Genomic DNA, 23,229 nt, shown 5'->3' with positions numbered 1-23,229 from the left:
GACTCCCATGTGCCAACAGGAGGAAGCAGTTGTTGGCACCTGTTTGACTCGAGAGGCAATGGAGTGTGCCTTCAAGGATGAAGTCAAGGCACCACAGTTCAAGAAGGACACTGACAAACTGGAACGTGTCCAGAGGAGGGCAACCAAAATGGTCAAAGGCCTGGAAACAATGCCTTGTGAGGAACGGCTAAGGGAGCTGGGCATGTCTAGCCTGGAGAAGAGGAGGTTAAGGGGTGATATGATAGCCATGTTCAAATATATAAAAGGATGTCACATAGAGGAGGGAGAAAGGTTGTTTTCTGCTGCTCCAGAGAAGCGGACATGGAGCAATGGATCCAAACTACAAGAAAGAAGATTCCACCTAAACATTAGGAAGAACTTCCTGACAGTAAGAGCTGTTTGACAGTGGAATTTGCTGCCAAGGAGTGTGGTGGAGTCTCCTTCTTTGGAGGTCTTTAAGCAGAGGCTTGACAACCATATGTCAGGAGTGCTCTGATGGTGCACATTTAGCACTTGGTTCTACTCAAAGAGCAGGACTTCTTGCGACACTGGAGCTAATAGCACTTGGATGAGCTGGCACCAGTGATCTCAATACTTTGAAATTTTCTTGGGAATAGATAAGAAGTCAATGAAAATTAACAGTAACTCAGCTCTTGATTTAAAATGGTAGAAGCCAGCCAAAGGAAAAACTTGGAACCAACTGATTTGAAATGAAACCTATTTCATAGCCAGCTGTGCTTAGGGTGGGGTGAAGGTAGGTTCTGAAAAAAACTTTTTGACCACAAGCTATTTTATATGTGTATGTTTGTTGTGTGTGTGTACTAAACTAAGCCTCACATTTCTGGCAGATAGTTCAAACACTTGCAAATAATTTCGTCCTTTTCTGCATTAAGTATTGAGCTATACTGCTTGGTTTGTCCCAACAGTAATGGCAGTAAGAAGTTATATTTCACCTTTCTTTTGAGCACGGATCAAGAAAGGCAAATTGTCAGAACAGGCTTCAAAGAGTGGGAGAGTTCACTCCATTTGGAAGCAAACTAAAGCAACAAGGAGTCTGCAGAGAAATAGCAGGTGTTTGGTGATATCCGCTGCATGTTGGACAAAGGAATTATGCAGCGGGATCAGTTAAATGAATTGTGCTGGGCTCAAAACTTGTACAGGCAATATATCACATGAAGAGTTGGGAGGCCAGTCTGGCTGGAAACTGGATGCTGAACGAGATAGTCCTTTGGCCAACCCAACACAACAATTTCTAATGGCCGTGTAGTCCAGGGTTCAGCAAACATTTTCAGCAGGGGGCCAGTCCACTGCCCCTCAGATCTTGTGGGAGGCTGGACTATTTTTTTGGGGGGGGGGGAATGAACAAATTCCTATGCCCCACAAATAACCCAGAGATGCATTTTAAATAAAAGGACACATTCTACTCATGTAAAAACATGCTGATTCCTGGACCGTCTGCAGGCTGGATTTAGAAGGCGATTGGGCCGGATCCAGCCCTTAGTTTGTCTACCCATAGTGTAGTCTTTGAGGATCAGAATCCCTTTGCAATTCTTCTCCCTTAATGATATAATTTGCCCCTTTAAACCCACCCCCAATTCCCAATTTTTGGCTTGCTTTGGTTTAGGTGACAGGAAAATGAAGTACATTCTTTCCCCCAAAGAATTCTGGGCCCTGTAGTTTGTTAAGGGTTGCTGGGAATTATAACTCTGTGAGGAGTAAACTACAGTGCCCAGAGTTCTTTGAGGGGAGAAATGTGCTTTGAACGTGCTTTATAGTTATTGTGTGTATGCAACCTTAGTTCCTTTAGTTCATGTTAGCTGCCAGTAACCTTTCCCTGGACAAAGGTTCTTCTTCCACAGTACATGATCCAGTTCTGTTGCTTGAGCCATTTATATTTAACATATTAAGAGACCTTACTTCAATGTGGTGGGCTCAATTAAATTACCTTCAGGTATATTTTATGGCTATTTTTGTGTAATATTAATGGCCATTCCCTGGTGAGTCTATTTGTGAAAGATTTCCAACGCTTTCTCCCCCACGCCCCATTTCAATTTTGAAATATTAGCAGCCAAGGCATCAGTCAGCAGTAACATTATCAACGAAAGGGCAAAAGGACGATAAGGGGATATCGCATCTCTCGCCAGAATTTGTAAAACAAACTCAGGGCCCTGTGTAAGCTGCTTTCAATCTTATGGGGTCTTCAAGAGTGAGAGTGTAATCTTTAAAAAATTAAAACACTGCCACCCATCCTAGCACCTGCAGATTACTTCACTCCAATGCCATTCTAGCAGTTATAATTGGAAATTATAGGTCATTCCAAGGTGAAATGCGGCTCCTCACACCCCAAAGCTTTTGCACACAATGACCTCATATCAAAAATTGCCTTTCCATATTCAGAGCCTCCCTGTGAGTCTGTGACTTCAATTGCTACTCTTTCCATCTACAAACAGGTAATACAGGGAAACCAGGTAGACATTCTTGATCTTGTTCACCAGCCCATAGAAAAATCTCAAGGAGACCGTTTAATCTGAAGGATAAACCAAAAGGGACAGAGCCCAGCAATGTGTGCAGACTGGAAATGAAAAAACCACCATACATGAGATAGAGGTTTACAGGGATATTTAAAAGAGAGACAAGTTAAAACACTCCAGGTATAGAATGAATGGGGGTAGGAGCACTCTGCAGACTTGAAAAGGAGCAGAGGGCCATTCTGAATCATGTAATGTTTAAGGTTTCCAGTACTGGGACCAAATCTCAAATTCTCTGCTGGTTCAACAATCATTCATTCAAACTTTTGAAGCTAGAGGGTTGGGATGTACAGTGGTACCTTGGTTCTCAAACATAATCCATTCCGGAAGTCAATTCAACTTCCGAAACATTCAAAAACCAAGGCGCGGTTTCCAGTTGGCTGCAGGAGCTTCTTGCACTCAAAACGTTTGAAAACTGGAACACTTACTTCTGGGTTTTCGGCATTCGGGAGCTGGTTTTTTCATTAACTAAGCCGTTCGAGAACCAAGGTTCCACTGTATAGAACAAGCCTGCTCTTGACAGGCTAAGATTACCATGGAAGCCAAGAGGTCAACTTTGAGCTCTTCCTTACCAACTCAGCCTGCTAGCTATTTTAATTTTAAATTTAAAAAGTTGTTTTTTTGAAGAGAATAGGCTGGAATCTTGAGTTTGTTGCCACTGTTGGGAGCACTGATAATAGGGGGGAGCAACTAATAATAGGGGGGTGCAACTAATAATGGGGGGAATTAAAATGATTCTCATAACAGTAATCTACTGTTATGTAGAAGGAGCGTCTCCACCCCCATTGCTCTGCCCAGACACTGAGGTCCAGTGCCAAGGGCCTTCTGGTGGTTCCCTCACTGCGAGAATCCAAGTTACAGGGAACCAGGCAGAGGGCCTTCTTGGTAGTGGCACCCGCCCTGTGGAACGCCCTCCCATCAGATGTCAAAGGGAAAAACAACTACGAGACTTTTAGAAGACATCTGAAGGCAGCCCTGTTTAGGGAAGCTTTTAATGTTTAATAGACTATTGTATTTTACTATTTTGTTGGAAGCCGCCCAGAGTGGTTGGGGAAACCCAGCCAGATGGGTGGGGTATCAATAACAAATTATTATTATTGATGATGATACAATCTACGGCCTCATTCTGCTTTTTATATATTGCTCCAATAATCAACAGAAAGTGTATTAGTGTATTTGCCTTGGCCACTGTGGCACAATGGTTAGAGTGTTGGACTATGGACTGGGAGACCAGGGTTCAAATCCCCACTCAGCCAGGAAGCTCAGTATGTCACCATCTCTTAGTCTAATCTACCTCATAGGGTTCTTGTGGGGTGGACTGGGAAGGAGGAGAACCAGGTATACCACCTTAAGTTCCTTGGAAGATAAAGGTGGTACAGTGGTGCCTCGCAAGACGAAAAGAATCCATTCCGCGGGTCTTTTCGTCTTGCGGTTTTTTCGTCTTGCGAAGCCAGCCCATTGACGGAGTAGCGCTATTAGCACTATTGGTGATTTAAGGGCTAAAAACGGCTTTTTAAGGGGTGGGGGATTAGCGGTTTTGCTGCTAAAATGCTTTTAGCAGCTTAGCGATTCAAAATAAGGGGTTTTGGAGCAAAAAAAAAATTTGAATTTTTTCGTCATTTTTCGTCTTGCGAAGCAAGCCCATAGGGAAATTCGTCCTGCGAAGCACCTCTGCAGACGGAAAACCCTTTCGTCTTGCGGGTTTTCCGTCTTGCGAGTCATTCGTCTTGCGGGGCACCACTGTATATACATGTAATAAAGTAATAAAAACATACAAGAGAAACCATTCATTTAATCCAAACATCTCTGAACTTACCTGAAAACGAAACAAAACATTTGCATTAAAACTTGACCTTTGGCATTTTGCAGGTTTAGCTTATGCCTCCTTGACATGTATTTAAAATTGTACCAGATTTTGATCTTCAGAGCCTGATGGATTCAAATGCTTGGAGGAATCCACCTGTCCCCATTTCTCCCACCTCAAAAGCTCATTTAGGCTGCAGTCCTACTTGCACCATGAGAGAAAGCCCAACTGAACACACAATCTGAACGAAATTAGATTATGCACCATAATCAAAATGAAAAAATTTAGGACTGCATTGTTAATTTGCTGTTTGGTTCTCATACATAGTTCAGGAGAGGAAAAACCAGCGACTGAAAGACATATAAACAAACACCTGTACTTACACGTGTCGGGCTTGAGTTGACTATTTGTGATCCCAAAATACTGAGGGTTTTCAATTACGGGAATCTTTGTCATTCCAATAATTACTGCATCCGGTCCGCCCTCGGAAGAAGATGGAGTGTTACTTCCATTAGAGATGTGATGAAGAGGACTCGCTGAATCGTCGTCATTGCTGATAACTGAAGAAGGACCTAAAGTTAGAAACAAAGATGCCCCTGTAACTTGACATAGTTTTCCCCTCCCTCTATCATTGCTCTGGCCTTCACTATGTTGCTTAGAACCAAGCATACTGTCAGGTTTTGTGCAGAGAATGGGGAAAAGTGCTTTAGACCAGGACACCCAGGGGCCTAGTGCCTTAACTTCTGCACCTCCAAGGCAGCAGACCTACCGAAGGTCTAGCATTGACCAGGCTGCTTGCCTCCGACCTCAACGGCTGCTGCTTCTGGAAGTTGACCTTCTGCACATCACTTTGGCTCTGATCCTGTTACCACTTTGGAAGCTGACCCACAGCAAACTGTGACAATTACGTATAGGCAGTGCTGACTTTTAGAAGGTTCTGAAGACGGTTTCTCCTGCTGTTTTGCGCCAATTAAAACTCTCATTTCTTTTCCATTTGGATGGCATTTTGTACTTTTAAATCAATAAAGTGCCCGCTCATACAGCACATTAAACTTAGCTATATATGAGGAGCGTATAAATGCAACAAATAAATAAAGAATAAAACACAGCAAATGTATAGATGATGACTCGGGTCCTAAGCGGATCTCCTTGTAAGATACTGGTGACTTTATAAGCCATGGAATGTGGATGCAATGGAATGGATGGAGCAAAGCAGCTCAAATGCACCCTCTCCCAGAATGGCTTGCATGGTGAGGGAGGTGATAGCACTGATTTGAGCTGCCTTATACCGAGTCTGGCTATCCCGCTCAGCACTGTGTACTCTGGGAATGGGGAGCCTCAGGTCCGGAGGACAAATGCAACCACTGAGGTCACCCTCTCACTAGTCATCCCTCCTTCCCAGGCCATGACCACACATCCCTTTACTGGTCCCCCCCCCCCTTTGCCCATGTTGTATTGTAAAATCACCGTCCAATGCAAAGTACTCTAGAGGCTTTTCATAAATCAGAATTCATAAATCAGAAAGTTAATTCAATCCACTGATCATCTTGAATTCAGTTATATATAACACGGTGGTTCTTACCCCCTTCACTTTACCTGAAAAGCAATGACTTGCACCACAGTTACTATGGCTGCTTGCCACTACACCAGGGGTGTAGTGGGAAATCTTGAAGCTGGAGCGCAATGTTGTGGGAGTAAACGCCATTGAACTCCTCCTCTTACTTTGGACCCCAACTTAGAAAATACTTCATCCAGCTAAAACGCAACCTTTAGCACTTAATTAGAAATGCAAACAAGCTTGCAAAAACGTGTTAACATATCACCTGCTGTTGTGAACCAGGAAACCCATCAAATAACATGAAAGAAGTCTCCAGCCTCTGCTTGATGGTGTTCCTCATCTTCTGACTTCCTCTATGCTACTCTGTTACAATCAAACTTGTAAATTTCATGACGTTGTTGTTTAGTCGTTTAGTCGTGTCCGACTCTTCGTGACCCCATGGACCAGAGCACGCCAATTTCATGATAGTCTCATTCTTTTGCCAGAACACTTCAGCAGATGACTTGGAACTGAAATTTGACTCTACTTATGGCCAAATATGTCTCCTTTCTGCTTCAGCGAAGACAACTGGAGTAGCATTTTGTTTTCTTTGCAATTGCTTGTTTCTATGGGTACCTTACACGAAATGTTGAGTTCCTTTTACTTGTTACTTTCCATCATATGAAAAGCTGAGGGGCTCCTCTGCAGAGCAACTCCCTGCCCCCACCTGGCCCTTCCAGGATGGGATTAGCTCTTAAGGGGTTAGGGCATACAATAACAACAACTCTAGAAGAACCCCCAAGCTATTAACCTGTACTCTCAGAGAACAGGCCATCTACCTAACTCCAGGACCTGGAAACTACCCATCAACAGTGCCTCCACCTCGCCAGGATTCATCCCCAGCCTCTTGACCCTCATCCAATTCCAGTTATTACTGATTCGAGGCCCAGATCCAGTGCCTGAATAGCCTCTTCCGAATCAGATGAAAGGAGAGACAGAGCTGGGTGCCATCTGCATATTGATGACTCTCCAAATGCCTGGGTGATAGTTCTGACCATCTTCATATAGATGTTAAAAAGCATGTCTCCTGCACAAATGCCAAGGAACTGAGCAGAAGACGCCCAATGCTACTCTCCAGGATCAGTTCTGCAGGTACAAGAGGAGGTCCTGCAACATGGTGTCAGTACAGGAGGATACAAGAGTTAATGGTATCCGGAGGCTCAAGGGACTTCAGTGGCTAGAAGTGTCTCTTATCAACAGCAGCTCATTTGACAGGGAAGGCCATTCCTGGCCCAGGAAAGCCTTACCACAGCAGTCCATGTGTTGCTTGCTTCAAGACTGTATTACTGCAGTGCACTCTGTGTGGGGCTTTCCTCACACTTGAACCAGAAACTATAGTTAGTGCAGAATGCTGGAGAACGATTGCTGACAGGTGAGGCCCTGTGCTCAAGAGATCTGAAACATTGCCGATTTGCTACTGGGCCAAGTTGCTATTAGCATATAAAGCCCTTAACAACTTGGACCAATTCACTGTTCTCTTTTAAGCACTTGCTAATAACATTCTGGTTTAGACAAGCCCACCCAGATGCTAAGAAAGCTGAGGTAATCTTGATCTGTTTTTAACTTGTTTTCTGTTCTTTCCTTTTTCTTCTTATTTACTTTAATTGACTATAATAATCTCAAAATCAGGAAAAAAGAAAGTTGAGGTAATCCTGATCTGTTTTAAAGTAGAGTTATCATTATTCTTTAATTATTCTTTATTAAATTTATATACCGCCCTACACCCGCAGGGTTGTGATTTTTTCTTGATTTTACTGTCTTATCTTTTGCAAACTGCCTTGAGGTTTGTTTGTTTTTACAATCAAATGATGTATACATTTTATTAAATGATATCAAAAGCACAACGGGATCAAGAACCAACAGAGTTGCACTCCCTCTTGTCGCTTACCTGATAAAGGTTATCAGTCAGGGTGACCAAGGTCATTTCAGTGCCATCCATGATGCCAGAGTGAAATGGGTAGCTTCATCCAAGCAAGCCTGAAACTGTTCAGCTCCTCTTGCCCTGGACATTTGGAAGTGGGTCATAGCTATCTAGAATTTCAGAGTCCAGGGAGGGACTCTTGAGAAAGGGATCACTGCTGCACCATTTTTTTTGGAAGAGAAGTATCAACCCACCCCCATCTCAACCACTTCATATGGTCAAACCTTCCTGGCTAATATTTATTAGCCGTGATAGGCAAGGGTCAACAGAACACACAGCACATGAGGCAGTATCCAGTTTAGTTATATTTTATATTCAGAGTAGAATCAGTAGAATTAATGGACATGATTCACTTAGACTCAGAGTTCAACCAATGACATGGCTGGAACTAACTTAGTTTTTTGTTTTTTAAAAAATATTTTATTAAGGATTTTCTTGTTTTACAGAAGTAAGTGTAATGCCTCGTATTTTTTCCCCCATGTAACATTTTTACAAATCCGTTTCATTTGTTGAGGCATTAGGGGGAGAAAAGAAAAAAGAAAGGGGGGGTGGAGAGAGGGAAGATGGATGGGGGTGGGGTCGGGTGGCGGTGTTTCTATTATATTTAATGTATGTAGAGTTTGGTGTCAGCGTTGCTTGTGTTGTTCACTTGTGTTCCTTTGGTGGTGAGAGAGGTTGGGGTTGGCCTAGGGTGTGATTGTTTGCTTGTGATTGGCTGTGGTGATCTTTGACTAACTTAGTTGAATGTTACCTGTGATAATCCAGAGCCCTGCCAGTATCCTGTCCATATCCCCAGGCCACAACAAGTGAAACTGATCCCACAAACCAATATTAGATGGTGCTCTGAAAACCTTCACCTGACCTACACCAATGCCACACAAACAGCCACAACGGAAAACAATGAAACAAAAACCGGCATCATATTTTAATATCCTAAAAGAAGATAATAAAATACTCCAGACAAAACTGTGGCAATGAATGAGCTTAGTGCAAGTGTTCTGATTTCGCAATGCCTACTTTCCCCCCCTTTTGTCCTCTATTTGTTATGTAATTAACAGATGGCAAATCTCTGTGTGTCAGGAGACAGCTAAATTTACACCTCTTTAAATACCTTGTTTGTCAGCTCCCTTGATAAATGTGAGTAAACTGGCGTACAAACTGTTTTAATGCTTGCTTATCTGACAGACTAGCTATTAGATGAAAAGCTGCATCCCATTTCCTTAATGCACTGCCAAATTTACACCACAGTCAAAGGCTATGCTATAGAGCCAACACTTAATTGAACAACCAAATGTATGCGTGAGGTTTCAAGAATGCAAAACAATTTTCAGAAGGGAATTTAAAAACACTCACTTCGAATTGGAAGTAGCTTTCACTGTTCCATCAACTCTCCCATACGCACAGTGTGTGAACTTTGAGGCAAAGGGTAATTTTCCACCCAAATGCTGAAATTCTGCTGCATCTGGTTCAAATGGGGTCAGCTAATTACTTGTCAGAAGCAGAAGGAACCTTTTGATAACACCTATTATTGATGTTGTTTTCACAAATCCAGCTTTGGCTTACAACCAAAAGTTGGAAAAGTAATTTAAAAAAAAAAAATGGCTAGAAATGCAGGTCACTAATAGCTAATAGTAACCACATATGGAGTTCCGCTTGATGTTCCCAACTGAATTCATGTTAAGATTTTTTTTCTTCTTATTTTTTAAAGTCAGAAACTAAAAACAGATAAGAAACAGCAATCTGCCTAGGAGAGAGAGAACATAGGATAAATACTTCCTGCTCTAGCTTTTCCGTCCTTCCTCCTTATATCTGATGTACATTCTGAGTTGCATGAAGTTGTACGTGAATCATTTCCAATACAGAGTCTAGCCTGGAGATTTGGAAAAGCACCGTATTTCTCCATGTATAAGACTAGCTTCCTCTAAATAATGTCAAAAATTAGGGGCGTCTTTTACACTGATACATCTCCCCCCATTTTCTTAAACCCGAGTCCCCCAAAATGTCTTATACATGGGGGCATCTTATAGACATAAAAATATGGTAGTTATCCATGTTTCTTATGTAGGTTTCTCCCTGCCCCCTCAAAAAATGCATAGATTGCGACTGGCCCATCTGGGAGGTGTGTCAACGTTCTGGTGGAGGAACCTTTTCCTGCTGCACACACCATGGAAGTGCGAGAAGCCACCACACCATCCTCTGCCCCCACCCAAGAGCCTGACTCCCCCACAAAATGTCCACTGGCTTACATTTCCACAGAGAACTCTCACTCCAGGAAGCCATCTGTAGTGTCCTGCAATAATACCAGAGTACTTTACTTGCCCACTCAAAAAATCTAAAAGTCCATGCTTCCCACTTGCTATTGCACCCAATAAATCTGATATCAGAGACCCAGCCTGACTGAATTCCATTGCTGTTACCGCTCCCACCTCTTGCCCAAGAAATGCTGGGGCAACTTAAGAAGCTAGACTGTGAAGGCTGCATCAATGTCTCTGAAATATTAAAGCAATAAAAGACTTCATTCTTTGCCAAAATGAGTAATACGTTGGGCAGTGGTTGTTTTTATATTTATAGCTTTACTTATTGTTTGGAGTAAGTAGGTCTTATAGAAGCTGGGTCTACTTCAGAGTTAGCCAACATGCTGCCTTCCAGATTTTGTAGATTCCAGTGCTGGAGACAGCAGGCCTGTATGTTCCAATTGGGGGGGATCGCAAGTAGCAAGAGTGCTCTGGCACTCAGGTCACAGAATCACAGAATCACAGAATCATAGAGTTGGAAGAGACCACAAGGGCCATCGAGTCCAACCCCCTGCCAAGCAGGAAACACCATCAGAGCACTCCTGACATATGGTTGTCAAGCCTCTGCTTAAAGACCTCCAAAGAAGGAGACTCCACCACACTCCTTGGCAGCAAATTCCACTGTCCAACAGCTCTTACTGCCAGGAAGTTCTTCCTAATGTTTAGGTGGAATCTTCTTTCTTGTAGTTTGGATCCATTGCTCCGTGTCCGCTTCTCTGGAGCAGCAGAAAACAACCTTTCTCCCTCCTCTATGTGACATCCTTTTATATATTTGAACATGGCTATCATATCACCCCTTAACCTCCTCTTCTCCAGGCTAAACATGCCCAGCTCCCTTAGCCGTTCCTCATAAGGCATTGTTTCCAGGCCTTTGACCATTTTGGTTGCCCTCCTCTGGACACGTTCCAGTTTGTCAGTGTCCTTCTTGACCTGTGGTGCCCAGAACTGGACACAGTACTCCAGGTGAGGTCTGACCAGAGCAGAATACAGTGGCACTATTACTTCCTTGATCTAGATGCTATACTCCTATTGATGCAGCCCAGAATTGCATTGGCTTTTTTAGCTGCCGTGTCACACTGTTGGCTCATGTCAAGTTTGTGGTCAACCAAGACTCCTAGATCCTTTTCACATGTACTGCTCTCAAGCCAGGTGTCACCCAGGTCCTGTTCACTGGCTTCCTACTGGCACCTGGGTGGCCACTATGAGAACAGGATAATGGGCCTTTGGTCTGATCCAGCAGGGCTCTTATGTAATCCTCATTGGTCCCAGCCAATGTGGCCATTGGTCAGGGATGATAGAAGTTGCAGTCTGCCATCTGGAGAAAATCCTATTGCTTACACCTGTTCTACTTCTGATTCTGGAAATGGCACGCAACACATCCTAAGTACTTATCGTCTTCTCTAGTTCTTTCTACCCTATCCCATAAATTCCTGTGTGCCTCCCATATTCACTTTTCTCTCAACACCCTTGCAACAGGATCCTTCTCATTCTCCCCTTAGGAGGTTGGATTCTCTGACTTCCTACAACTCTTCCAGAGGCTACAAGAGCCTTGCGCGCGCTCTCTCTCTTGTATTCCTCTCTCTCTCTTGCATTCCTATATGTTTAAGCCAGGCATGGCCAAATTTGGCCCGCCAGCTGTTTGGGGACTATAGTTCCCATCATCCCTGACCACTGGTCCTGTTAGCTAGGGATGATGGGAGTTGTAGTCCCAAAACAGCTGGAGGGCCAAGTTTGGCCATGCCTGGTTTAAGCCATTAACAGGATATAGCAGAAACACTTGCACACAGCCACAGCTGGAGGACCTCCCAACAGTCAAATGGCGAGACCTGTATTTGAAAGGTTATCCTTAGGCTACATATTGTAGCCAGATTTTCTCTAGAATGCTGAACATTAAAGGTATATTCTCATGTTTGCTTTCTGTTTCCATTGCACATATAGTTTTTCCAGTTAGTTTTTTTTCTTTATGGTATTGCAGGGTGTATTTTTGGATGACACACCTAGAAATGGAGTACCTTCCAAAGCAGGCCTGCTGGTTGTCTTTTTTTGAGTGGTGTGATACTTCTGTGGGTGGCACTGACAATGCTGAGATACAGTTCCTTTGCTTTCAAAAAGGAAAAAGAGGGAACCCAATGAACTTTGGAATTTTTCATTCATCCTTCTCCACAGCATCTGTGGAAACAACAGTGGGGCAGGCCTTCGCGCCTTGCTTGCAAACAACATAAGGAGGTCCGTCAGCAAGTGCTGTCTGGTGGGTCTTGTCCTACATTGACAACTGCCCCCCCTTCTTAATTTTCCAGAACGCCATGAAACATAACAACAATGGGTGCTCTCAGGCCCCATCAGGTATTTAAAATGGCAGCTTTCCTGATCTGGTGCAACAGGACCATAGCAGCCATTGGCACTGGTTGTCTTCACTAGGCCCCAAAGGGCTACATGACGAGGCCAGGTCAGTTTGTGGGCTTCCCACAGGTATCCAGCTGGGAATTGTTAGAAACAGAGAGAATCTTTGCCAATTTAATCTTCATTTCTAATACCCTGTTCTATTTACAAAAGCTGACTGGACTGGCAGTGGAATCTTACTTCAACACTTGTGATGGGACAGGCCGGCTTAGGGGAGGCCATACTGCACAAACAGCTTTAACCCCCTTCCCCAAAATCTTGCTGCTGTTCTCTGCGCCAAAACATTTGTCACCTGAAGTGGCTGCCTCACTCTGCCTAATGGTAGGGCAGGCCTCATGTATTGAGCTTTATTCACACCATCATTCCTTAGCATTGGCCTCCAGCTCTTTTCCTACAGCGTATCATTGTGCTGCTGGCTTTGGTGTCCTTGGCATTGGCAGCGCCCCTGAGCTTTGAGTGTCACTGTAAGCACATGACCTCCTCAGCTTATGGGAAGAAGCTCCAGCTCCTGGATGTTACACAGGAAATTTGCAGCATGCTCAAGCAAGAACACTGGTGTGCCATGCGCCCAACCCTATGGCCTCATCTACCAGGGGAGAAAATTGTAGGGTCATGCTGGAGCTCACAACGTATTTCCCCCAGGAACAACTTGAATAAAACATTCCCAATCTATTTGTACCTATATTTAACTTAACAAATCTTGTTTGACTTCTTCAGAGGGCTGATCTCTCTTGAAGTATGTCACTTTCCCTCCATTCAAGCATTCTGGGTAGCCTGCCTATTTCAGGGACATCTGCAATGTAGTACGTGGAGGATTTTCTCCTGATCTGTGACAGGAATGGGCTGGCTGCCTATGCAATAAAGTTCAAGTTCAAGAACCAACTTGCAGGTTTTCACTCCCCCTTGGCTGAATGGGATCCAAGCTCAAGGTCACAGTTCATGAAATGAAACACTTCTTTATGCAGCTTTCATTCCACCTATCAGGCCATTGTCATGTTACACCTTTTTTGGTTGACAGGGAAATATATTTCTCTAAGGCCTGAAGAGAACGGCAACGGGTTACCTTGTAGTTCGACTTTGATGAAGAGGAAATGCATTGAAGTGACATTTTTAGTGTTCGGACAAATTTGGCAATAAGTCATAGCAAGGGCAGTGAAACAGTTGCATTCTGGTTCATCCTAAATAATCAACAACAGCATCAAAGGGTTACTCTTGCTAATTTAAATAGAACCTTAAACAAACCTTTCAGAAACAGATCCTGCATAATAAATGTTTATGTCAAACACGCCAGTTCCCTAGGGAATGATGAAATAAGCCATTTCTCGATTGAAATGAATATATACTCCTTTCAGCTATTTGTATTTTATTATAGCTCTGCTATCAAAAGTGCTCACAGCTGCAAGTTTGATCCAGAAACCATTTTATAATGGCAACCAATGTTAGTGGCCTGTTTGCTTACAATGAACTCTTCACGTGAGATCAGACTGTTGTGACTCTATGCTCACTTCAGACCACTGGAAGCTCTCTTAGACCACCAGCTCAGTATTGTCTACACTGACTGGGGCTCTCTAGGATTTGAGACAGGGGAAAGACATTCCCAGACCTATAGGGAGATGCCAAGAATCGAACCTTATTAGTCCTAAATGGAAGGTAGCAGAAACACTGGTTGCTGATAGAATCAGACGTTCCTGATTGCCCTTCAGTTCATACAAGTGTTTTTTCTGTAATCAGGTGGAAATAAAGGTAAAGGTACCCCTGACCATTAGGTCCAGTCACGGACGACTCTGGGATTGCACACTCATCTTGCTCTATAGGCTGAGGGAGCTGGCGTTTGTCTGCAGACAGCTTCCAGGTCATGTGGCCAGCATGACTAAGCCACTTCTGGCGAACCAGAGCAGAGCACGGAAATGTTGTTTACCTTCCCGCCAGAGCAGTACCTATTTATCTACTTGCACTGGCGTGCTTTCGAACTGCTAGGTTGGCAGGAGCTGGGACCGAGCAACGGGAGCTCACCCCATCGCGGGGATTCGAACCACCGACCTTCTGATCGGCAAGCCTTAGACTCTGTGGTTTAGATCACAGCGCCACCTGTGTCCCTAAATCAGGTGGAAATACACAATCCCAAGTTAGAGCAGTGGCATTTCAAATGTGCCTGCCTGCATCATTCTTCCTTATCCTCCTTGAAACACATACATCCTCTTTTGAGAGTGGAGAGTATAAATCAGTGAATGATAAAGAATTGTACAGGGACACACAGACAGCAGTCGGGTGTGTCTCTTGCTTGTGTATGGTACGTGGGACCCTGACTGATTCCAGCTACAGAAGCCAAGGCTGCTGTACAGCCCCTTGGGCTGAGGCATTCTTTAGGGGGGGTTGTTGGGTGGGTGGGGGTTATTGTTGTTGTTAATTTTTTGTATTTTTATTTTGGAAATTATGATTTATGTGGAAATTGTTCAATTTGGTTGTATACGCTTTGATGTTTTGTTTATTGTTTATGACTACTTTTGTTTGTAGTTATGCATTATTTTTTTATTGTTGCAAGCAGCCTTGAGCATTGTTTTATCTTTGGAAAGGTGGCATACAAATAAAATTATGGATTGATTGGCACAGTGGTGCAAGTAGGTAATTTTAGAGAGGGGACTTTATGGTCTTCAACACCTTTAGTTCAGAGCTTTCCAAACTGTGTCTCCTGGTATGTCCTGCAGAGGACCCTAAGGTCCATGCATAATAATAGCTTAAAGGTCCCAGGCCCTAAGGAAGCCAGACTATCCTCACCAGGGCCAGGGCTTTTTCAGTGATGGCTCCGACCTGGTGGAATGCTCTGTCCCATGAGACTAGGGCCCTGCAGGACTTGATCTCCTTCCGCAGGGCCTGTAAGACAGAGCTATGTCACCTGGCCTTCAATCTGAATTAGCCTGATCCTCTATTCCCTTTTCCCTTTCCTCTTCTATAAAGAAACCCTTTCTGGTTCCCCACATTTATATTCTTATTCATTCACCTCCTTGCTGGCCCTATAGTAGGACCAACTTGGCCAGTAAGCCCTGGTGATCATTCGATGTCTACTGTCTGGGTCCCCCCCCCAAAAAAAATGACCCTTGGATTTTTGAATTTTATTGATATTGATGCTGCATTTTATGTTGTATTCTATGCTGTTTTATGCTGTTTTTAAGTCACATTCTAATAAATGTTTTATATTTGCTGTTAGCCGCCCTGAGCCCGGTTTTTAAACCGGGAAGGGTGGGGTATAAATAAAAAAATATTATTATTATTATTTAATTATTAACACATTAGTGTGTTGACTGCAGTGTGCAGATGTGTTGTGCGAATACTCTCTGCACTCCTGGAAATGGGTTAGTTTAACCTCCGGTTTGCTAGCAAAACCGAACTACGGTGTCACGAAATGATACATGTCTAAAAAGTGTGTCACCAATGTGAAAAGTTTGGATGTGGTAAGATGACCCTGCAGCATTGAGGGATCTTCTACTCATTCAGCTAAGTGGATCTCTAACAGTGAACCATCCAGACTTTCCTAACAGACTGATCCTGTGCATGTTTACTCAGAAGCAACTCCCACTTAGTTCAGTTGGACTTCCTCTAAAATACAGTGGTGCCCCGCAAGACGAAAAAAATCCGTTCCGCGAGTCTCTTCGTCTTGCGGTTTTTTCGTCTTGCGAAGCAAGCCCATTAGCAGCTTAGCGGATTAGCGCTATTAGCGGCTTAGCGGGCTTAGCGGATCAGCTGTTAAGCGGCTTAGCGGATCAGCTGATAAGCGGCTTAGCGGCCTGGGAAAAAGGGGGGGGGAGGAAAAAAACCCCGCAGGAACTTGCAAGACATTTTCGTCTTGCGAAGCAAGCCCATAGCAAATTCGTTTTGCGAAGCACCTCCAAAACGGAAAACCCTTTCGTCTAGCGGGTTTTCTGTCTTGCATGGCATTCGTCTTGCGGGGCACCACTGTAAATGTGAATGAGATTAGATTATTAACTCGTAGCCTCATTATACATAACAAGTCCCATGTGAAAGCCCTCTTTAATTGTTACTCACATAGAGGACCCTGGTGGGCAGTAGCTACTCATGTGTAGAGGTTCCTCTTCAGAGATCTCTCTGCAAATATAGGGGGCCGGCCAAGCTGTGCTGAGCAACCTCCCCTCCACTACGCATGAGTGCTCTCCAGACCAGTAAAGCATGAAGTCTTGAAATAATCAGCGCATGATTTTTAGCAAATGACGTTTTCAGCCATTTCTGTCCTGGAGAGACAATAGTTCATTTATACAACTGCAGATTAATGTTCTGCTGTTAAGAATGAGTTAAAGTAATACATCTTCCTTAGCCCAATGCCGTGCAAAGAGGGAAATGATGGATCTGTGGTCTCTTATATTACAAAGAGCGACAGTTTCATGTCTACATAATGTTTAATTGAAAATCTATGAAAATCCATTCCTCATTTTTAACCCCTGAGAAATTAATGCAAGATCAAATCTTGAAAACTCCTTGGTTCATGCTGAGACAAAACTATCAGTGGGAGTTTTGCCAGAGTAGGTATTACAGACTTGCATGACTTGGCCCACGGTACCAGAGAAATATGAGCTATTAGCTCAATTCATCTATGTCTAAAGTACATTGCTCAAGCCCTAACATTCTGCTAGAGCCTGGCTTTGCCAGACTGTTTGGCACAACCACCAGGGCTTAACAGCTGTTACAGATTTGTGAGGACGGCAGGACTGAGTTCTTTCTAACAGTTCTAAGGAACAAATGAAATGCCTTCTGGTCAATGTGCCCATAGCATTTGCCTCCTCACAAACCCAAAAGACAAATCATAACGTAAACCAAAGTAAAGATTTATAGTATACAACTTAAAAGATGGCTTACCCCTCCAGATGAATTTTTTGAAGAACAACTGGGGACCTAACACCTGACATTTCACAGGATCTACCTTTCTACTTCTCCCTACCCCCTTCAAGAAGAACATAAAAAGAGACCGAATGGATCATGCCAAAGGCCCATTTAGTCCATCCTCCTGTTCACAGTGGCAGACCTAAGGCCTGTGGGAAGCCCAAAAACAGCACTGAATGCAACAGAACTCTCCCCATCCAGGTTAGGAATTGAGGAGACCTGCAACATTTGTTAGAGCACAATTCTATGCATGTCTACTCAGCACAAAGTTCCATTAACCTTATTATGTAATATTTGTCAACATAAACTACTTCCTAGGTGGGGTGTGGGGGAAGAAGAGTCATGGAGGCTGCACAGAATTTTGGAGAGGGGATAGGATACAAACAAATAAAATGGATGAAGTTCCTGAAACAGAAAAGTCCCTTTGGCTTAGGAGTGAAATAAAATTAGCTGAGGTTTCAGCCTCATACTCATTTGCGTAGGTAAGTCCCACTGAACTCAATGGGGGATATGTGGCTATAGGATTGTGCTGTTCAGACTTTTAGATCCTAGCTAGGTATTAAAAGCCAAAGTCTATAAAATGTCTCAAATTGAGAAAGTCTTCTAATTTTGTATTCTGTAGTACTTAAAAAAAACAAAACTGGAGCATGAAACTTCTTCAGAGGTCAGGACAGGAAAAACTATTAGCCATATAAATAAGAAAACTTACCCAGCAACACTTTCTATTATCATGGTGAATGTGTAGCTTTATCTCTCCACTTATAAATAATGAAAAGCTGGCATCCACTTTGACATAAAAAAAATCTCTAAGTGACCTTTTCTACAGAAAGTTGCTGTTGTAGTAATAGAATTATTATTATAGGAATATTGCTAATCACTTTTTTTTTGGCAAACAAAGGGTAGTCTCAGGCTGCATTAACACAAGCAACAAATGCCTTCAGTAATGCACAGAAACAGCAAAGAGTATTTCGCTTGAATAAAAGACATAAGAGGGCTTGTTGAGCAGGTACATTTAAGAAATGCTCTAGGAATCCACAAAAAGGTTGGCTGTGGATTTTTATATATTGTATTTATATTTGTGTTAGGTTAGAGCAACAGAAGGTTAAACATCTGCATTTTCTTCTGGGGCTTTAAATATATGATATATATTGCGAAAACAAGGTAATGGGAAAAGTATTTTGCACATGGCTGATCATGGATAACTACATTTTCTTTGAAATATTGTGTGAATATCGTGTTTAGGGTAGAGAAGAAACAGAAACCACTGCTCAGTCATCAGTCCATTACTTTTGCAATCCATGCCAATCCCTTCCACACTATTTGTTCCTGTATATACTGTATTTTTCACTCTATAGGACACACCAGACGATAGGGTGCACCTAGTTTGGGGGGGAGGAAACAAGAAAAAAACAATTCTCAATCCCAGAAGCCAGAACAGCAAGAGGGATCTGGCTTCTGGGATAGCATCTTACTGTTCTGGCCTCTGGGATAGCCGCTGGGATAGCTGGTCTAGCTTTGCACGAAGCCTCCGCAGGGCACAGGGAGCCTTCATCCCCGTGCCCAGCGGAGGCTTCTGGGACAGCCCGCGAAGCCTCCGGAGGGCAGCGGGATGAAGGCACTCTGCTGCCCTGCGGAGGCTTTGCACCGCTAACCCCGAAGCTAGAACAGCGAGACAGGGCACTGCGCAGCGCTCCGTCTCACTGTTCTGACTTCTGGGACAGCCCATGAAGCCTCCGCAGGGCAGCGGGGTGAAGTAACCCTGCTGCCCTGCGGAGGCTTTGCACAGCTAACCCCAAAGCCTTTGGAGTGCAACGCAAGGTCCCGCTGCACTCCAAAGGCTTTAGGCGGCTATCCCTGAAGCCTGGAGAGCGAGAGGGGTTGGTGCGCATCGACCGCTCTCGCTCTCCAGGCTTCAGCGAAAGCAATGCGTAGCCTCCGGAGTGCGGAGGGAACGCTCCCTCTGTGCTTTGGAGGCTTCACGTTGCTTTTGCTGAAGTCAAGGAGCCTGCATTTGCTCCATAGGACGCACAAACATTTCCCCTTAACTTTTGGAGGGGAAAAAGTGCGTCCTATAGAGCGAAAAATACGGTGTGTGTGTGTGTGTGTGTCCCCGTGTCCAGGGAAGTCAAAACAAGTATGTATGTAAATATAATTGATGGTTATTATTGTTAAATTGAACACTGAAAAATAATGTGTATAAAACTAAAATAAATGGAGTGCAAGTGAGTGATCTAGAATGTCAGGACAGGGAAGTTGTCATAATCCAAAGCTCTAGATGTGCAAATGGAATAAAAGCTCCTATCCCCATTCACTTACATGAAGACTATAGTTCCAGATTCCCATCTCTTTGTGTATTGAAATAAAATGGGGAATACATTATGGAAAAATGAACTCATATGTACATCAGAGCCAGTGTAGTCTCACAAGGGATCGTTGAATCTGGATTAGAGCAGGCATAGGCCAACTCAGCCCTCCAGATGTCTTGGGACTACAACTCCCATCATCCCTAGCTAACAGGACCAGTGGTCAGGGATGATGGGAATTGTAGTCCCAAAACATCTTGAGGGCCGAGTTTGCCTATGCCCGGATTAAAGTATATAAAAGTGCTCTTACTAGAAGGAGTCCTTTGCCCAGAAGGTCAAGTAAGAGCCAGTCTGGAAAATTGTAGAAACCAAACATTTTGCTGAAAGTATTAATCAAATACATTGCTGCTATACCCAAGGTTGCAGGGTGAGTCCAGGAATATTCTGCCACTATGGAATTATCATAAATGAACATAGAAGCATGGACATGGGCCTAACCATGGTGAAGAAACCCTGACATGGAAGCTCGTGATTCTTAAATTGGCCTAATTTCTTTTGGATGGTGAGACAGTCCAGCAATGTGTTTCCAATAACAGCACATTCCACACAAGAACATTCCACACACAAGAGTGATCTGCATATTAAATATACAGTCAGACCTCGAGTTGAACGTACTTCGAGTTGAGCGCGTTCGAGTTGCGCTCTGCGGCAACCCGGAAGTAACGGAGCGCATTACTTCTGGGTTTCGCCGCTTGCGCATGCGCTCAAAATAACGTCACGCACATGCACAGAACCTGCGAAACACGACCCGCACATGTGCAGATGCACCATCACGTCTTGCGTTCCGTTCGGGATGCGAACGGGGCCCCGGAACGGATCCTGTTCGCATCCCGAGGTACGACTGTACCATGCAACACCATCAGCTATCATGTCTGTTTCAAGAAAAAAATAGTTGTCCCCTATGGCCAAATTAGGCTGATTGTTAAGATGCTGAGGAGACTTCGGTCTTCCCAGAATGAAAAAATAAATAAATGACTGCACATTTTGCAAACACAAACAGCTTAGATTGTAAAAATCTGCATCTGTCAAGTTAGCAGAACTAGAATATTCAAAACCATGGGAAAAACATGACATGACTGTACAAATAGCAAGAAAGGGCAATGTTGAGGCATAATTGCTTTAACACTCATAGGATTGTTTTCTCTTCCCTTCAGAAAAAAGCAGATACGACTGCCCATAATAATCCACTTGCATTCACATCAACCAAAAATGTTTCAGAGTTTTTCCATTCCATTTCCCTGCTATGTTATAAAAAGAAATCAGCTTGTTTCCATAGTGTGCCTATGCAGAATCTATTCTAGTTCTGTGAGAATATATATATTTTTTACGTGCAAAAATCTGAAGAACTGACCCAGTTATCTCAGTGTTGTTCTCCTAGTGACCTTCTCATGACAGAATAAGCATGAAAGCAAGGAGTTGGGGCTGTACCATGGGCATAGCCGGGGGGGGCAGCTGCCCCCCATCAATCAAAATCAATACAAATCTGAGGTTCTGCCTCCCCCTAACAAAAGCCTGCGCCCTAACAAAAATACTGTCTAGGCCCATGAAACGTACAGGCCTCATCTAAAGGAATACCCTGAGGCATATTTAAATAAGGTGACTTGTCATATACGGTGGGAAGTTCTAGAGCAGCGGTTCTCAACCTGTGGGTCCCCAGATGTTGTTGGACTACAACTCCCATCATCCCTGAGCTCTGGCCTTGCTAGCTAGGGGTGATGGAAGTTGTAGTTCAATAACATCTGAGGACCCACATGTTGAGAAAGGCTGTTCTAGAGAGTCCAGCTGTTCCATTGTCTTGGCAAGGGCACTCAGGCAAAATTGGGGTTGATCAATTCCTTAAGCATGTCAGGGCAAAACAACATGGTGCTATGGCTATGCAGCTGTGCAGGTTCTGTTGTTTTGCACAAACTGCCAGTGTAGGACCTGCAATGTAGGGTTGTGTGTTGGGGGGGGGTTAACCCTTTGCTCCCTGCTAGGATCCTCCACTTAGATTAAAGGCACACCTGGAGGCACACGGATTAGCCACCCGTGGGCTGGAGCAAGCAGAAGAAGAACAATGCCTTCCACTATCTCAGGCACCATTAAAGTGGAAACACCACCAGATTGATGAGTCCTGTACACATCTCTGGTCCCTGTCATTTCCCCAGTTGAAATGACCTCTTTTGTCAGAACTGGGACACGTTCCACACATATCCTGATTAAGAGAAGGGTCCTAAAAGGCAATAAACCTCAACAAGTGAAACTGAATAGCATAACAAACAAACAAACAAACAAACAAACAAACAAACTTACCTATGAAGCCAGTTCTATGACACGAAACACCTAAAAACGATCTAAACTCTATGTGCACATCTACATGCGCCCCATTGTATTTTAAACTTAGAGAGGTCAATGAGCACATATCTTATTTTAATGAATTGACTTTTGCACAGCTTCAAAAAGCTTTTACAGAGCTACGACTAAATACAATAAGCTCTGCTTATAGAAATGGGAGACACAGAGGCATACCTAAAAAGGAACGTGTTTGCATTAGGGGATGTTCTGAAGTAGAGGACCTTATGCATTATATCTTGCACTGTCCATTATGTAATGATGCAAGGAAAAGATTTTTGGTACCTATAATGACAGGGTCCCCTGGCCAGAACCCCCTTGATATGATGTTATATCTCCTTGCAGACACGGATAAGTATGTGACCTGGCGGGTAGCACTTTTTGCAACTGCTGCTAGGAAAATTAGAGCAAATTTTATAGCCAAGGTAGCCATTAACTGTAAAGGTGATGAATTTATTTGATCCTATCTATCTACCTCAGGCTATGCTCTATCTTTGTCACCAAACTCTGAGTATAAATTGCACACTGTATTAATTGATATTGTTTTTAACATTAGTGACCATGTGATGTTTTTAGCTTATGAATTTTATTGTTTAATGTTTTTATTTGTACATTGGGGTCTTTTTATAGCTTTGTTTAGAGTACGTAATGTTTTAATAATATAAATGTTTTAAGCCTTTTTTTTTATCAATTCAGTATCTTTTCTTTTAATTGTCTAATAATTCTGTGTACATTGCGGCAGCCTTTGGCTATGTGCAATAAAACTGACTGAGACACGATTCACCAATGGGCACCCACATGCCACCAGAAGATTTCCCTGGCATCTGCAGAGTCCTCCCCTTCCCCTGGTGAAATTAGGATTGAATGCAGCCTTCTATTGTAGCAATAGGCAGCTTTTTTTCAAGCCTGACTGCAGTGCGAGGGGTGACTTTTGGGAGAGAATTAACTGCTGCATGGTGGTGTATGAGTGGTTGCAGCACTTATGTGGGGTTCCAGCTTCTGCCCACAGGCCACCAAAGACGTGACCCCTGATCTACAGTATTAAAAGGTAAAAAAGGTAAAGGACCCCTGGACGGTTAAGTCCAGTCAAAGGTGACTATG

The 23,229-nt window shown here is 43.5% G+C and overlaps 1 protein-coding gene across 7 annotated transcripts in view; it reads right to left on the bottom strand.

Moving 5' to 3' along the window:
- NTRK2 (neurotrophic receptor tyrosine kinase 2) overlaps nt 1-23,229 on the bottom strand; it is a 182,840-nt gene that overhangs the window by 54,950 nt on the left and 104,661 nt on the right. For 6 of the 7 annotated variants that reach the window (XM_083403383.1, XM_083403379.1, XM_083403381.1 and 3 more), the window contains one exon: nt 4,716-4,904. In XM_083403383.1, coding sequence (XP_083259509.1) covers nt 4,716-4,904 — 189 coding nt within the window. The remainder of the gene's footprint in view (nt 1-4,715; nt 4,905-23,229) is intronic. The other variant, XM_083403384.1, reaches the window with a different exon arrangement.

The sequence above is a fragment of the Podarcis tiliguerta genome (genome assembly GCF_965153285.1).
Source record: "Podarcis tiliguerta genome assembly, chromosome: 11".
Lineage (NCBI taxonomy): Eukaryota > Metazoa > Chordata > Lepidosauria > Squamata > Lacertidae > Podarcis > Podarcis tiliguerta.
The sequence above is the reverse complement of the archived record's forward strand: the minus strand, read 5'-3'. Positions and strand labels throughout refer to the sequence as shown.